Source organism: Sceloporus undulatus, chromosome 8 (assembly GCF_019175285.1).
Source record: "Sceloporus undulatus isolate JIND9_A2432 ecotype Alabama chromosome 8, SceUnd_v1.1, whole genome shotgun sequence".
Classification (NCBI taxonomy): domain Eukaryota; kingdom Metazoa; phylum Chordata; class Lepidosauria; order Squamata; family Phrynosomatidae; genus Sceloporus; species Sceloporus undulatus.
In genome coordinates, this window is record NC_056529.1 from 601,821 (window position 1) to 617,138 (window position 15,318).

A 15,318-nucleotide genomic window follows, 5' to 3' on the forward strand; every position below is an offset into this window, starting at 1 on the left:
AGCCGCGATGGCAACGGCTATGCTTATCGGCAGCCGTGTCGGCGGGGCGGGAGCGCGACTCGGAGGCGCGGCGGAGCACGCGAACACGCCGCCGCCTTCCTCGGCTTCCCTTCCGCCTTCGACGCAGACGGTAAGGGCCTGTTTTCGGAAGGGGCGGCGATGGCTTCGCTTCCCGGTCCGTAAGCGCCCCTCGGGGGTTAAAACGGCTTCTTTCGGGGCTTAGGCTGCCTTCCATGCTTCGGAGGCCTTTCCGTTGAAAGCCGGTGCGCTTCTATTCGAGACAAACGGTACTTTTGCCTTGCTGCGCTCTATTCGGGGCGTTACGGTACCTCCTGCGCATGCGCAGTACGGGGAACCCTGTGAGAAGAGTTCCCAGCCTTTTGGCCCCTTCAAAGTGATTGGGACTTCACTCCCCATAATCCTTGCTGTTGGCGGGGGATCCTGGGAGCTGAAGTCCAAAAAAGGAGCAAAAGGTGGGGAACCCTTGCCCTGGTGGCAGCCATTTATGTAAAGGCCCCTTGCTTTCCCTTGAGTGGTCTTCTCCCCTTCTGTGCTGATGACATCTTATTATTACATTCAGGGCTGCAGGTCCCATTGCCCTGGCCTTCTGTGAGGCTGATGAGGGCTTGCAGTCCAACCAACAGCGTTCCCACCACGCCGACCCTAAAGGCAAGGGAGCCTGACTGGCCCAGGGTCAGCCAGTGGGTGTTCATGGCCAGCTGGGAACCGAGTGCCATGCGGCCTTTGGCAAAGTTGCGTTAAGCACCTAGATTCTCAAAGTGGGATTGAGGCCTTCTCTTTGAGCCGCAGATAGACGAACCGGCACAAGTGCGGACGCGCTGCCAGTCTGAGTTCACTTCTCTGGAGGAATTTGTGCAGCACAAGTTGCAGAAGCTTTGCCAAAGACAACAAAGTGAAGCGCGCTCCATCAGCAACAACAGCAGAAAACCAGGCAAGTCCCCAAGGCAGGAGCTGGGCAAAGCCCTGGATGGGTTCGGCTCTGGTGGCTGGATGCGCCTTCTGGGGGGCAGCGTGCTAATAGTCCCTTGTATTGGGGATAAGAGTCACTCTTAGGCTCATAATGGAAAGGCAAGGGGTGATAGACGATGAGTGACCAATCCAGATTTAGAAGCTTCGGCAGATAAGCATCTTGCATCTCTAAACTCACTTACTGGGATTTCGTAGGTTCACGACTAAAGCTCTCTTTTGCGTTTTCAGGTGATTTCTTCTATTGAGGAGCCCATAACTGTGACTCACATAGTTGTTGAAGCTTCTCCGATAACAGAAGAAATCAGCAATGCATCCACAGTTGTAGGTAGTAGCCACCTTTGCAAGTTGTCTGTGTGACAATTAATAAAAGCACCCGACATGGACATTTACATTGCCGGTTGTTTCATTTGCATGTGCGTCGCATTAGTTTTGATTTAGAAGCTCTGAAACATGTCGATTCCTTTTTGTGGTACTAAGCTTGCTCTTTCCATGCGATTTTTTGCCTCTGGTACCAAAGTTTCCCTTAAAGACTTCGGTGAGGAATACATCTGCTTCATTAACTGTCACCTTCGGCTGTGAAGGAGAGAATAGGTTGGCCCACCTCCATCGGGGCTAGCCTGGAAGTAGAGACCCTCCTCCATAACTGCCATCTTCCAGCCTATGAGGGAGTTGACTAGATAGGCCCAGACCATCAGGGCTAACCTGGAAGAAGAGACTCCTCCCTCCATAACTGTCATCTTCCAGCCTATGAGGAGTTGACCAGGCAGGCCCAGATCCATCAGGCTGAGCTGAAGAAGAGAGCCCTCCCTCCAATCCATCTGTCTTGGTCCAGGCCTCAGAGGAAGAGAAGAATGCTGGACCTCATCCCCTTCCCATCACCATTCCCTTCCCTTTTGTGTGCGTGTCTTTTTAGATTGTAAGCCTGAGGGCAGGGACCGTCTATTATCCCTTCTGTTGTAAGCCGCCGGATTCCCATGACGGCGCATATAAATAAAATCCTATTATTAATTATTATTATTATTATTATTATTATCATCATCATCATCATCATCATCTCAGGTAACCGGCAGTAATATAGCGATTTGGGGCATTCAGAGAACATTTGATAGAATCACTTATTAAGGTTCCTGAGTCATGGAGTCACAGATATGAGGGGGTTAGATGATGTGACAGATGATGGGGAAGAGCAGCTGCAGTGTTTTTCGCCATTGTCTGAAAGGGCAAGGGCTGCTGGGAGTTGCATCCAGTATATTGCGTGGAAGGATGGGGTTTATGCTTCCCAAACCACGACAGGAGGACACCTCCTCTTAAGGTAAGTAACTGGTAAAAAAACTTTTTAGCCAGTCATGGCAATGTACAGAACATAACTCTTGTGTCAAGGGCTTAATCCTTTTGGGATCTACTTTTCAGATAGTGGGCATAAAAGAAGTTATTGTAGCTGGCGACCATGTTTTGAATGCTCAATGGCCACATCGATGGCAGTCTTGGAGAGGAAGAGGGCAGTCCAGAGGCCATAGAAGAAGAAGAAGGTGTGGGTTCTGTGGAGCTCATCAAAGTTAAACTGTTGGTTAATAAGGAAGGCCGCTACGTGTGTGAGCTGTGCCACAAGACATTTAAAACGGTATGCCAGAGATTCATACCACATTCTGCATGTTTTGTTAAGTGTCATCAGGTTGGCTTTGAGATATGCTGACTTTGAATGAGAGATCTCCAAGAAACACTGCTACAACAGCCTTGCTTCGCAGCCATGGCTTCTTTGACTGAGTCAGTCCACCTTTGGTGTGGTCTCCCTCTTTTCCTACTGCCTTATTGAGCATTATTGTCTTTTCTAATAAGTCGTGCCATCTAATGATGTGTCCAAAATAGGACAGCCTCCATTTAGTCATTTTAGCTTGCTAGATCAATAAGACCATTCTGTGACACTTTAGTTTATTTATCTGTAATTAATGCTTCTTAGCGTGCGACACAGAAGGATTGGGTATATTGCTCTATCGCTAGAAATTCAATATGAGTTAATATTCTGAGCTGTGGTGTGCCTGGCACTTTCATGGAGATTTGCTTCCTCTTGCTATAGGCCAGCATCCTCAAAGTTCACATGATTACTCATAGCAGCAGGAAGGACTACGAGTGCAAGTTATGTGGGATGTCTTTCAGGACCAAAGGTTCGCTGATCCGACACCATCGCCGCCATACGGGTAAGCAGGTGGCTTGCTTTGTGTAAAATAGGTGCCAAGGTTTGACCTTTTACTTTTACTGCCATTTTGGTTTTACTTCTCAACCTCTTCAGACGAGCGTCCATACAAGTGCAAGAAATGTGGGAAAAGCTTCCGAGAATCAGGAGCCTTGACACGGCACCTGAAGTCCTTGACTCCCTGCACTGAGAAAATCCGCTTCAATATGAATAAGGAGATTGTTGTCAGCAAAGAAGAGCTAGCCACAGGTGAGCTCTGTCTTTCGTTTTGGGATGTGCTGTGGATCTGTGGGGACCTGTTCTGGTCCATCTTTGCCTCACTGGTCACCCTTGGGCATGTTTTAGCCTTTTCAACTTATTTATTTGATTTATATCCTGCCTTCCAATATAAACTAGAACATCAAAAATAAGGTGGAGTGCAAAAGTTTTTTTTAATTACATCACTACATTTAGAGCATTAAAATGAAAACCAAACTGTGTGTGTGTGTATTATATACTAAAAACTGTCTACATCTTGAAGGTGAGATGATTTGTTAAAAAACCTCCTTGGCAATCTCAAGTCCTTTTCAGTGAAAACATACATTGTGCAAAATGGAGATGATTCTTCTGAGAGGAGTTCAGTTTAGCTTCGCCTTTGCTTCCTAAAGTGGGGGCAGTGAGGAGCCAGATTAGGAATCAGATGTTCAAGTCTTCGTTAGCTGGGGAGGATCATCAAGAAGCATTGCATCTTTGGGAGCCAGGCTGCTGGATTAGATGTTACCTGTGTCCTCTTCTCCTTGAAGAGCTCAACAGCTCCGGCACAGAAGAGGCCGGGCTTGTCGTGCCGTCTGTGGAGTCCTCGCCTGTCATCCATCTTGTGACAGACGCAAAAGGCAATGTCCTTCATGAAGTCCATGTCCAAATGCATGAGCTCCCTGTTTCGGAAGCAAAGGCCTTAAACCAAGAGGTTAGTTTTTCCCTGTTAAGAAATACCACAAATGTTTCACATACACAGAGGTACATCTGTGTTTCTGATTCTTTTGTCTCTGATAGAGACAAAACGCCTGACTACTTGTGAGGGATGAACTGGAAAGACAGTTGTAAAGAAGACAGATTTTAAAAAGGGAGGGCTGGCTGCAGGTGTAAAAAGCTGTTGTAAAAAGGAGGTGTACTGTCAGACTTCGTTAACGGAGTTTGTATTTCCACCAGCCTTCAAACCCAGAGGAAGTGCCTCCTGTTGGCGATGATAATGAGAACTTGCTTAGAGAAGCCATGAGGAACTCAGGGATTGTGATCGAACGGGTGTCTATGGAGGACAGGGCCAATTTGGATGAAGCCACCGCTGTTTCTGCTGGAGAGGAACTGAAGCGCGAAGAGGTGGAGGCGCAAGGGAAGCTCTGCGGAGAGCAGTATGTAGAGACTGAGCAAGTAGAAACGGTAAGTGCCCATCCCAGCAATGGCCTGCCCTGCAGTCTGCCTCTCCTGCAGGAGCTGAGGAAGCTTGTTGGTATGCACTGCTGCCACAGGACACCAGAAATCTGACTTGCCTTTGTGTTTCATGATCCTGCAGAAAGTCCTTATGCTTACCTTCTCCTTTCATAGCCAGAAACAGAAGCGACTGATGAATGCAAACGTCATGTGTGCCCCTACTGCAGCGAAACCTTCAGGGAGCACAGTTCCCTTGATCTCCACATCAGTGGTCATCTAGGTAATGCTGGTTTTCCATAGAGTTTTTTACAAACAATTTGCTTTCAATGGATGCAGCAAGGTAACGGTGTGATAACTAATTGGCAGGTTTTGCAGGACATGAAAATGATCTCTCTTTCTCATTCAGACTGTTGCATATTATGTTGGGGAACTGTAAAGCAAAAAGCTGCAGATCAAGTTGTAGCAAATGTCTTCTTAGTGATATTGACATACGTATTTTGAAACACTGAGGAGTGGTGTTCCTGCCGAATGCCACAGATGAAAGATGTTTTAGATTTGTTAATTGTTTAGCTGAAGATCATATGATTTATTTTTAAATTTAGTTTTTGCAGATGATATCTAGTCTTTCTGCAAGGGTCAGTACTGGTATTTTCAGTGAAATGAAGTAGCAAGCCTGAGGCGACGGTCCCCTTGCCCACAGAGAAGGATTTTTCTGAGCCATTAAAATCAAATTCTGTAGGTTTCAAGGCAGTTCCTTCTTTGACACGCTGTCACCTTGCTCTTAAGGAGGTGGTAAGAATCCTGGACTTCTGCCCTCACCCTTCTGGTTTGTGAAATATCTTTTCCCTCCTTCCCTCCCAGATTACAAGCCTTTTACTTGTGAGGAATGTGGCAAAGAATTCACCAAAGGCTACCTGCTGAAAAAGCACCAGGAAGTGCATGTGAACGAACGGCGGTTCCGTTGCGGGGAATGCGGCAAGCTCTACAAGACCATTGCGCACATGAAGGGCCACCGGAGGGTACATTCGGACGAGCGGCCATACGCTTGCCCAAAATGTGGCAAGAGGTACAAGACAAAGGTAGGTGCTCCCTCGCCTCTTGGGGGAGAGGGGTTATCTCTCCAAGGACTTCCATTGCCTGTGGTGATTTGAATGCTGTTGACCTTCTGTGGAATGCATGGAAACAAGCCCTTAACACTCCCTGAAATGAATTGCTTTTAAGCGCTGTGTGCTGTGCTGGGGAGCCTCTTCATGTCCCTGGTTCTCAGGGAGGTTAATGACAGTTAGGTGGAGGGCTGCTCAGTCTCCAGCCATGGAAGTGTGCAGCTCCGCCCTGAATCCTTCCTTTTCCACTATCTTCCTCTCTCTACAGAATGCCCAGCAGGTCCATTTCCGGACACACCTGGATGAGAAGCCCTACATCTGCCAGTTCTGCAGCCAGGCTTTCCGGGAAAAGGGCTCCCTGGTGCGTCACATCCGCCACCACACCGGTGAGAAGCCCTTCAAGTGCTACAAGTGCGGACGTGGCTTTGCAGAGCATGGCACCCTCAACAGGCACCTGAGGACCAAAGGTGAGGGAGTGCACCTGTAGCTTCCAAAAACAGGGAGGCTTTGTTTCACATTCCTCTCTCACCACTTCACTGTAACACCTCTGCAGTGTGACAGCAGACTTTGTAGCTCAAGAGGCACAGTGTTTGGGGAGTATCTGGGAAGTATTTGCAGGGAGTCTCCAGAAGCAGGAGAGGATGAAACTTGCCCATGTGAGTGGTGGGGTGCATTGGTGCCTTATGCACTTTGTTGCCCTTCACTGTAATTAATTAAGTCAGAATAATCTGAAATAAGAGTACACTCAGAATCCTGGTGCTGACTTGTGTGCATGTTAAGCTCTCCTATGGAAGCAGATGAACATTTTTGTTTGAACATCCACATTCAGGTCTCTGTTGTGGAGATGTGCATGTGGTGCCATTGTGCACAGAGATCTCTTGGCTGTGCATATAAATTATGGTTGCACATTCAGATGTGCATTCAGTTGTGCAACATTGCCATCCCACAGAAGAGTTGCATATCACTATTAATGTATACTTGGGGGATATTTAAACTGTGCAATCCCAATGTAAGAACTTTACCTGTGTGTTTTAATTTACCTTTGATTTTGCCATTATTTTGGCATGCCTTAAAGGCAGAAGTGACACTTTTCTGTGTGTCATGTTGTTGCACTAGGTGGACATTTCTTTCTGCTGTCAACTGAGTGATTTCTGACCTGTGTTTCTCTCTGCTTTTGCCAGGCGGGTGCCTGCTTGCCTTGAAAGAAGCTGAAGAAGCAGTGGTCTCAGAAGAAGGTCAGTCAGCGGACAGTTTGGCTGCAACAGTCTTTTCTGAAGATCCCCCGACTGTCCTGGTGGAATTCTCATCTGTAGTGGCAGATACACAAGAGTACATCATTGAGGTAACTGAGCAAGACAGGAGGAGCGGGGAGAACCGTCTCTGGAAAACTAGCGCTTCCTACATGGCAGATTTTTGGGGGTGGTTTGCCAAGGACTGGAGGACCCTTCTGCTGCTTTGGTTCCATTCACTCCAGTGAACAGAATGGAATAGAATCCACTGAGTCGGAAGGGACTCCCAAGGGCCATCTAGTCTGCCATTTTGGTTGCCCTCTGGACACACTCCGGTTTGTCAGCATCATTTTTGAATTGAATTTGAATAGCCAATGCAAAACAAGTAGAGTAGGGTTGCTTGCAGTTCCTGACAGGGACATAGTTTGTTGGCTGAGGGTATTTCTTACAAGCTAACACGTTGCTCTTGTGGGATGTGTATTCTTTTTTAAAGACAGCTACTGAGGACATAGAATCCAGCGAAGCTGCTGAAATAATAGAAGGAACGAGGCATGAGGTAAGTTGCTCTTTGGGGATGCTCCGGTTCTTGGGTCATTAAATACTGGAAGGGACAATTTCATAGATTAAAACAGATATTGCCAATGCCAGGGAACTCAGTTGGTTTGGTTCTAAATATTACTTCACAAATTGGGTTTACTCTTTGGATTATCTGGGGAAGAGCTTGACGTCGAGTTCTGGAAATCTTGATGTATGAAAATACATCAGAAAGAAAGAAATTATTGTAGCTCAGGAGTGCCCTTTTTCTTTGTGTGCTGCTTCCCTGATAAGAGGAAGCATGGGAAATATCTTCATACCAGGGCAGATGGGTTTCTCCATCTAGCTCAATATTGTCTGGGCAGCAGTCCTTCCCCAAGGTGGCCTTAGGCAGCGGGAGGTCTTTCCCCATTACCTACTACATTATCCTTTTGTCCGGAGGTATCTGGAGTTGGGCCTCTGTACATGCAAAGCATGTGCTCTACAGTGATGTCAGTAGCTGAAAGTTGTCCAGCAGATTATGAACCAGGCAAACTCTGGCCGTGAGATCATCGTCCAGAATGTCACTGTGGCTGGATTGTTTCTTGGCCTTTGGCTGCCACTTTTTACAGCTGTATCTCTTTGTACCATGAATAAAAGCTATTAGCATTTCATGAGGCAGACTCTGATTCATGAGAGATTATGCTTAAGATGTGCTGAAAGATTATAACCTACACTGGTCTAAGCTGATGAATGCAATTCAGGCTTGAGCTTATGTGAATCCTCGATGTGCTTTCTGTCTCTCCCTCCTTATTTAGGTGGACAGTCACATCATGAAAGTTGTCCAGCAGATTGTGAACCAAGCTAACTCTGGCCATCAGATCATTGTCCAGAAAGTCACTGTGGCAGAAGGTTCTGCCATGACCCCTGACAGTACCGATGCAGACACAATTGCCATTGCCACCCCCGAGAGCCTGACAGAGCAGGTGGCAATGACTCTGGCTTCCGCCATCGGCAAAGGAGCTGTCCTGGCGACAGAGGGCAGTGGTGAGGCCGAGGAGGCGACAATGACCATGGTGGCCTCTGAAGACATTGAAATAATGGAGCACACGGGAGGAGAGTTTGTCATCGCTGCCCAGGAGGAAGAGGTGGAGATTCAGACAGTGATTGTCTAGCGCTGCCCATCACCTCCAGGTTTGGGGAGATGGCAGCCAGGAGAGAGCCATATTTTAGGGCTCCTGCATGCATGGGCTTCCATATGTATGTGGGAAAGACTGGAGTTGGCTGCGCATGACTAGCAGATGAGAGCTGGTTTTTATAAGCACCTCTTTGCAGCCTGTGGGAGAACCATAAAGTCCCGTGATGTTGCTGGATTGCAACTCCCAAAATTTTGCCTGGAGGCTGCAATCCATCAGCATCTGGAGGGCCAAGCGATTCTTAACACTTCTCATCAAGCTGCTGTTTGCTGAAGCCATGCCGCAATGGAGCAAAGCACTTTATCTTAGTTTAGAGGGGAAAGCCAGGGAGAAGTTTGCAGGAAGACTTTGAGTACGCTCCTTACTGCGGCCTGCTACCTGCCTTTCGTACTGTAGTCCCCAAAAGTATGGAATGTAAGCTGCTTGTCAGGAATGTGAATCTTAAAGAAAGGTTTGGATATGCTTTACGACATAGTATTATAGATTATTTTGAGAAGTAAAGTTCTGGAAACTTACAGAAAAGCCAGACTACATTTCTTTTGTAACCGTGTGTTTTTTAACTGCATATTGTACAGTCCAGATTGTAAATAATTTTTAATGCATAGTTTTTTTATACAGTCTGATGTAATAAAGAGACCTATTCCTAGCTGAAAGCTTTTAAGAAAGTTGTCACTTCTCTCCTTACAAGACACATTTCACCAGGTCCCTTATGTTCAGATTGAACTGCTGTCAGCAAGATCTGGACAGTCTCTTGGTGGTACAGGCACTTCATCTTCTCTTTTTTGCAGCGCTCATCGAGGGCCTGGCAATTTCAGCTATATTGCCCCAGACCCCTCTAGAGTAAATGTTTTCATAGTTTCTGTGCTCGTTGCATGGCTTTGGGCAGGAACACTTGTGTCTTGGTGACTTGAACCACTCATTGCTTGTTTGGTTGGTCAGGACCAGGTACAGAATAAAGCAAAAATAGGCAGCCAGAATAATTGAGTGAACAACGACAAAGCCGAGCATGAAAACAATCCTAGGGAAGGTCAGGAAAAGGTGCTGCAATGAAAGGGGGAAATACAGATATGGCTGGAGTCAAGCAACATACGATCTAAACCATCGTTCCTTGGCTGCTTCAACTAGTTTATGCTAATGTCAATTTCTCCCTTCCTTGGAAAATACACAGATAATCAACTATTTGTAGTTAGAATAACTGGGACCCAGCTTTGGTCTAAAATACAGTGTATAAAGAAACAGAAGAATTACTCAAATAAACAGGTCAGTAGTTCCTCAGAGAAACACATTATCTTTTTCTTACCTTTGGCTTAAGCAAGAGGAGATGGAGAAAGCTAGACATGATAAAACAACTTTCTCAAGATACTGCAGCCAGGTCTTCTTGATTACAAAGAACATCCATTTAGTGTCATTATGTTAGCAGAATACTTGGTTTCCAAATCATAGACTACAAAAGCATTATTTATTTGAGCTGCCCTAGCACTGCATGCAAAGCTCAGTAAACCACTGTTTAATGAAGTAAGATCTTAGGATCATACAGTCAAGCTCAATAGAGTTGTTTCCCCCAGAACTCCACAGCTATCAATGTAGGTACTTGCTATTAATTGTTGATCAACAATTACCTGAATTAGGAAGAAGGCATCAATCGGGTGCTCTTGTCCGTGGTCATCAGTATAATGTCCTAGCATCAGGTTTGACAAAATGACCACTTGGATAAGGAAGGTAGCCGTTAAGGCTGTGATGGAAACAGCCATGGCGGTCAAGGTGAGAAGGTAGATAATGAAGTACCTGGCGTTGAATGCACCAATGCAGTTGTTGACCCAAACACAGTGATGATCAAAGCGATGCACACAGACATTGCACGCACCTGAGAGAAGGCAGAATAAAGTAAAGTTTTGGTTTTCAAGAAACAAGCCCTTGTCACCAAGGAACAAAAAGGTAACTGCAACATTTGAGTTTAAAATATTCCAGTAAGACACAAGGGCATGATGTGAAGGGAAAAAATTGCATCCCTTCAGATGCTGGACTGGGCCTCCCATTGGTCCCTAGCCAGCACAGCCAGTAGTTGGATGGGAGGGCCACACAAACCATCCATGGCCTACTGGCTCAAGAAACAAAGACCAAGTCCTTCTTACCGCAGTGCTTTGACCGGGCAGGTTTCCTCACTTGGCAGGTAGGACACTCGACTCCCTTCTCAAACATCACGCCGTCATAGGGATAGGCAGAGAGAAACTCAGCCTGGTTGGATTTGGTTATTTTACCTGAGGACACAAAGCATCAAATATGTAGCAAAGATGGAAATTCCTGCTGGTGACACCATGGAGGTCTGTGTCTTGCCTCTTGATAGAATATCATCATCATCATCTGACTTTGAATCCAGCCATGGACTATCACTGGATCGAGGTGTTTGTTTTCCCCAGTTAAGACCATAAAGCCAAAAATAGAAACATCTTTGAAATCAAATTCATTCCTCAGGATAAATGAGTTTCCTGCCTTTGGTAGATGTGAAGTGACTGAATGAGGAACAGGAGCCTTTTGTTACAGTATAGTGTAGCCACAGGTTTAGCACCACACCTTTTCTGAACATGGGTTTTATCAGGCATGATGACCATAGTTCAATTTCAGGCAAAAAAGTGACCTTACCAGGATCAGTCTTGGAACAAAGAATAAAGAAGCCGGTGTTCATAATCAGCAAAAGGTAAGGCAAGAGGAGTGATGGAATGCCAATCTCCAGTTCCTCGCAGTAGCCAAAGACTTCCCAGGTGAACTCGCCATAAACCAAAGCCTCCAAGGTCAAGTGCAGGACCACAAATAAGCTGTTTCTGGAAGAGGAGGAGGAAGACACAGAAAAAGAGGCTGGTGATGTTTTCAAATGGCAACTCTACAGTATTTTCAAGATGAGAATAAATTGTCCTCAAGAAAAAAATAAGCCCAAATGGCCCAATTAATTCTTCTGAGCTGGAATTTTCTAACAGGTCCTCTAAACTAGTCTGGTTTAAATACACTCTGATGCAATTCAAACCTTACCTAGGCATAAGTCCTATTAAAGTTGGTGAAAGGGGCCTGCTTGATAGTAGGTAAGTGCAGGATGGCACTAAGAGACTACAGCTGTGTCTTCAGACTTGTGTTTGCTCTGCAGCCCAAGTGTTCCTACTGGGTTCTTTCCATAAGCAATGAACAGATAAACTAAGGAGAATCAAAATCTTAACATGACATGCAAACTGGGACCCTTGGCCTGTTGTTTTCCTAACAAGTCAGAGTATGCAACAAGGAACTAGAGTATTTTCATTTAAGCCATTGAGGAAGGATGAAACTTTTCAAGCCATTTTGCAAACTCATGGATTCTTTGCGAAGAGTGCCAGCTGGAGGAAAGAAAGAAGGAATGGAGGAGCAAATGAAACAACAGACAAACAATACCGGGTGTGGAAGAGTCCATGAAGAGTCCTCTGAGCAGCTCCTTGAACCTGGGCTGGGATTATATATGAAATTACCTGCATCAGGAAAGATAATAAAAGGGGTGAGGAAGGAGAAAGCAAACACTACCCATCAATAGTAATAGTTGCTCTTGTGATGACAGAACAGGTGCTAGATGGACATCATTCTAATCTGGTCCTGAAACCAAAGAATTAAATAGTTTGTTGCTGACATTATGGTTTACTACTTGCAAACAGTAACTGAAAATGGAATCTTGTTTCAGGATTGGACTACTTCAAACTGCATCACCCCAAAACTATGCATAAGGAAATCAGGCATGTCAAGGAGGCTAGTTCAGAATCGCTTCTGCCTAACATCTGTGTGTAGGGTTTTTCCCCCCATTGGTATGGAGAAGCCAGAACTTTGAACAGAAGCCAAAATGACTGAACTGAGGCTGCCATACTTTGGACATTTCTTGAGGCAACATGATTAATTGGAAAATACTATGAGGATGGGTGAAGCTGAAGGTAGTAAGGAAAGAGAAGGACCACACATTACAGATGGAAGAAAGCCATGGCCCAGAGTTTGAAAGATATGTGCAAGATGGTTCATACTAGGATTTCTGGTGTGTGACCCTCATTCATAAGGGCTCTAGAAATCAAAGCTCACCGGATGGCACATGTTTAAAGGGTTGTTCTAAACTGGATGAAGCAGCCTCACTAATTGATTGTCTTGTAGTCAGAAATAACAGGAACGACTCAGGGAGCTGGGGATGTTTAGCCTGGAGAAGAGAAGGTTAAGAGGTGATATGAAAGCCCTGTTTAAATATTTGAAGGGGTGTCACATTGAGGAGGAAACAAGCTTGTTTTCTGCTGCTCCAGAGAACAGGACCAGGAACAATGGATGCAAGCTCCAGGAAAAGAGATTCCAGCTCAACATTAGGAAGAACTTCCTGACAGTAAGGGCTGTTCGATAGTGGAACACACTCCCTCAGAGATTGTAGTGGAGTCTCCTTCCTTGGAGGTCTTTAAACAGAGGCTAGATGGCCATCTATTGGGGATGCTTTGATCTGGATTTCCTGCATGGCAGGGGGTTGGACTGGATGGCCCTTGTGGTCTCTTCCAACTCTATGATTCTATGATTCTAACTTTGGCACACACAAAGCATGTCCATTTTCTAGCATGAAAACTGAATAGCATCCACACAGGGCCCATGATTTCCTTTGATTTTCAACACAGAGATGCAAGAATGGAAGAGACATGCAGACTGAATGTTGGTAAGTAATGGGAGAATGGTGGAACGAAAGCTGATCCGTGAGGGTGCTAGAAATGGCGATGGTAAAAGTAACTCCAATCTTCCTTTTCATTTGATTGTGAGGCCTATACGTGGGCCAAGTGTGGCAGGAGAGCAGGAATACAAGGGAGAAGATGAGGGAGCACAACACGACGCCGTTAACCTTTTACATTTCTTACCTGAGTTGTCCAAGTGAAAATTCTTGAGGGGAAGCTTTGCTTCTTTCCAAAATAGACGCAGGCAAGGAGGAAGCTCAACACAACCAGACCCACATAAAGGAGGAAGAGAACGAGGAAATCCATCTTGCCTTGTAAAAACAGAACAGTTTATCAACAAGAAGCCTGTCCTCTCCCACTTCTCTACTTTAAAAGATACACAGTCAAAGGCTTTCATGGCCAGCATCCATAGTTTTCTGTGTGTTTTTGGGCTATGTGGCTGTATTCTGGGAAAGTTGATCCCAGACGTTTCCGTGTTAGTGAGCAATTGAGAGGCAGCTCTGAAAAGGAAAAGCTGAGGGGACAACAATCCATGTAATTCATGAGCCCCATCTAACGTTGGCCGGTTTCTGTGTCACAGTCTGGAGCCTTTTGGCTGCTCATTCCTGTCAGCTTTCCCTCTTCTCTTCGCTTGCCTGGCCCCATAGTGTGAATATCCTGGCTTATTAAACCATAGCTTCCTAGGGAACTGTAGTTCAACAAGCCAAGTGAGCAGTAATAGACATAGGATCCAGTTTTAGAAATCATTGGATATTTAGCTTGCATTTGAACAGTCACTGCGCTGATGGTCTGCCAAGGAAAACCTATGCTAGAAGTTTACTTATAGTCTCAGGTTGCATCCGTACTGCAGGATTAATGCAGTTTGATACTGCTTCCGCTGCCGTGGCTCCATGCTGTGGGATCTGTCGTTTGGTGTGGCACCAGAGCTCTCTGATGGGAGAAGGACAAACATCTCTCAGAACTACAGATCCCAGGATTCCACGGTGTTGAGCCATGGCAGACAAAGCAGTGCCAAACTGGATCATTTCTGCAGCTTGTGAGGAGATACTGGATCCTACAAACATAACAATTGTTAAGTTACTGAAGAATCCCAGCTCAGCCATGAAACTCACTGGATGATCTAAGGCAAGTCACTCTCTCTCAGCCTCAAGGGAAGGCCATGGCAAACCCTATATGATGAAACTCCGCAACGAGGTTGCCTTAAGTCAGAAACAACTTGAAGGCACACAACAATAACACTGGATTCCCAGTGATTGGGCGGCATATAAATAAATCCTATTATTATTATTAACAGTCCTGATCATCATGTAGGTTTTCCTCTTTCCTTGATATCACTGGGAAGACTTATTCAGAGGTAGCCAAGCAGTTGGCCATATAGCAAAGTACAATAATGTCACCAAACCCACAAAACAGAGGTACCTTGGGTCGGCCGATTAAAAGGGCGGATATTTTATGGACACGGGTTGTTGCTGTACTTTATTAAGGAGACTCTTTCCCACAGGAAACTGTGCAACATATCATCATCCCTTCGACTTGTTGTTGTTGTTATTATTATTATTTGTATCCCACTCTTTTCCCAGAGCAGTTCTGGGGAAAGAGTGGGATACAAATAATACAGAGTGGCCTCACATGATCAAAAGGACAATAGTACAATAAATACATGGAAAAGAGGTACTGAGAAAGCTGAACTCTCTTGGGTGCCTTCAAGCAGTTTCCCCCCAGCCTGGGTTTTCCCTTAGCCAGGTTTGCCATTGCCTTCCTCTGAGGCTGAGAGAGTGTGACTTACTCCCCAAGCGGGACTCGAACCCTGGCCTTCCAGAGAAAGAGGAGATGCTGGGGTTACCTAGCAACCGCGTCAACAGCGCTCCAAAACCAAACAAACAAGCCGCTCTTTGCTCACGTGATTCCAAACACGTGCGCCGCCATCTTGGCCCAGGAGCCGGAAGTGGTTCGGGATCAGAGAGAGGCGCGTCCTAGAGCGTCTCCCCG

The 15,318-nt window shown here is 45.8% G+C and overlaps 2 protein-coding genes across 3 annotated transcripts; one reads left to right on the plus strand and one right to left on the minus strand.

Annotated features, from left to right (window-relative positions):
• Positions 1-7: 7 nt before the first annotated feature.
• Positions 8-8,948, plus strand: E4F1 (E4F transcription factor 1). The gene is given in 15 exon segments (XM_042437721.1): positions 8-130; positions 811-1,032; positions 1,219-1,341; positions 2,401-2,450; positions 2,452-2,611; positions 3,065-3,185; positions 3,278-3,430; positions 3,964-4,127; positions 4,370-4,597; positions 4,763-4,868; positions 5,450-5,667; positions 5,960-6,158; positions 6,873-7,033; positions 7,414-7,476; positions 8,252-8,948. Coding segments are annotated over 15 exon segments (2,448 nt in total). The 3' UTR covers positions 8,609-8,948.
• Positions 8,949-9,002: 54 nt separating this feature from the next.
• ZDHHC4 (zinc finger DHHC-type palmitoyltransferase 4) lies at positions 9,003-15,297 on the minus strand. Of its 2 annotated transcripts, none has more exons than XM_042437680.1 (7): positions 15,173-15,297; positions 13,513-13,640; positions 12,044-12,117; positions 11,270-11,448; positions 10,762-10,887; positions 10,249-10,493; positions 9,003-9,670 (listed from the first exon to the last, which is right to left on the minus strand). In XM_042437680.1, exons 2-7 carry the CDS (start codon positions 13,633-13,635, stop codon positions 9,398-9,400), a joined length of 1,020 nt encoding a protein of 339 aa, XP_042293614.1. In that variant the 5' UTR covers positions 13,636-13,640; positions 15,173-15,297; the 3' UTR covers positions 9,003-9,397. The 2 variants fall into 2 exon arrangements, with proteins under 2 accessions (XP_042293614.1, XP_042293615.1); XM_042437681.1 differs by having other exon boundaries at positions 15,230-15,290.
• Between the last annotated feature and the right edge of the window lie 21 nt (positions 15,298-15,318).

What these genes read in the sequence shown, in the direction of transcription:
- ZDHHC4 (XM_042437680.1), bottom strand. Translation starts at nt 13,635, where the DNA reads ATGGATTTCCTCGTTCTCTTCCTCCTTTATGTGGGTCTGGTTGTGTTG. An exon ending in CATGGACTCTTCCACACCCG is followed by an intron (nt 11,449 to 12,043) that starts GTATTGTTTGTC and finishes CTCCTCTTCCAG; the next exon opens with AAACAGCTTATTTGTGGTCC. An exon ending in TGCCCGGTCAAAGCACTGCG is followed by an intron (nt 10,494 to 10,761) that starts GTAAGAAGGACT and finishes GCCTTCTCTCAG; the next exon opens with GTGCGTGCAATGTCTGTGTG.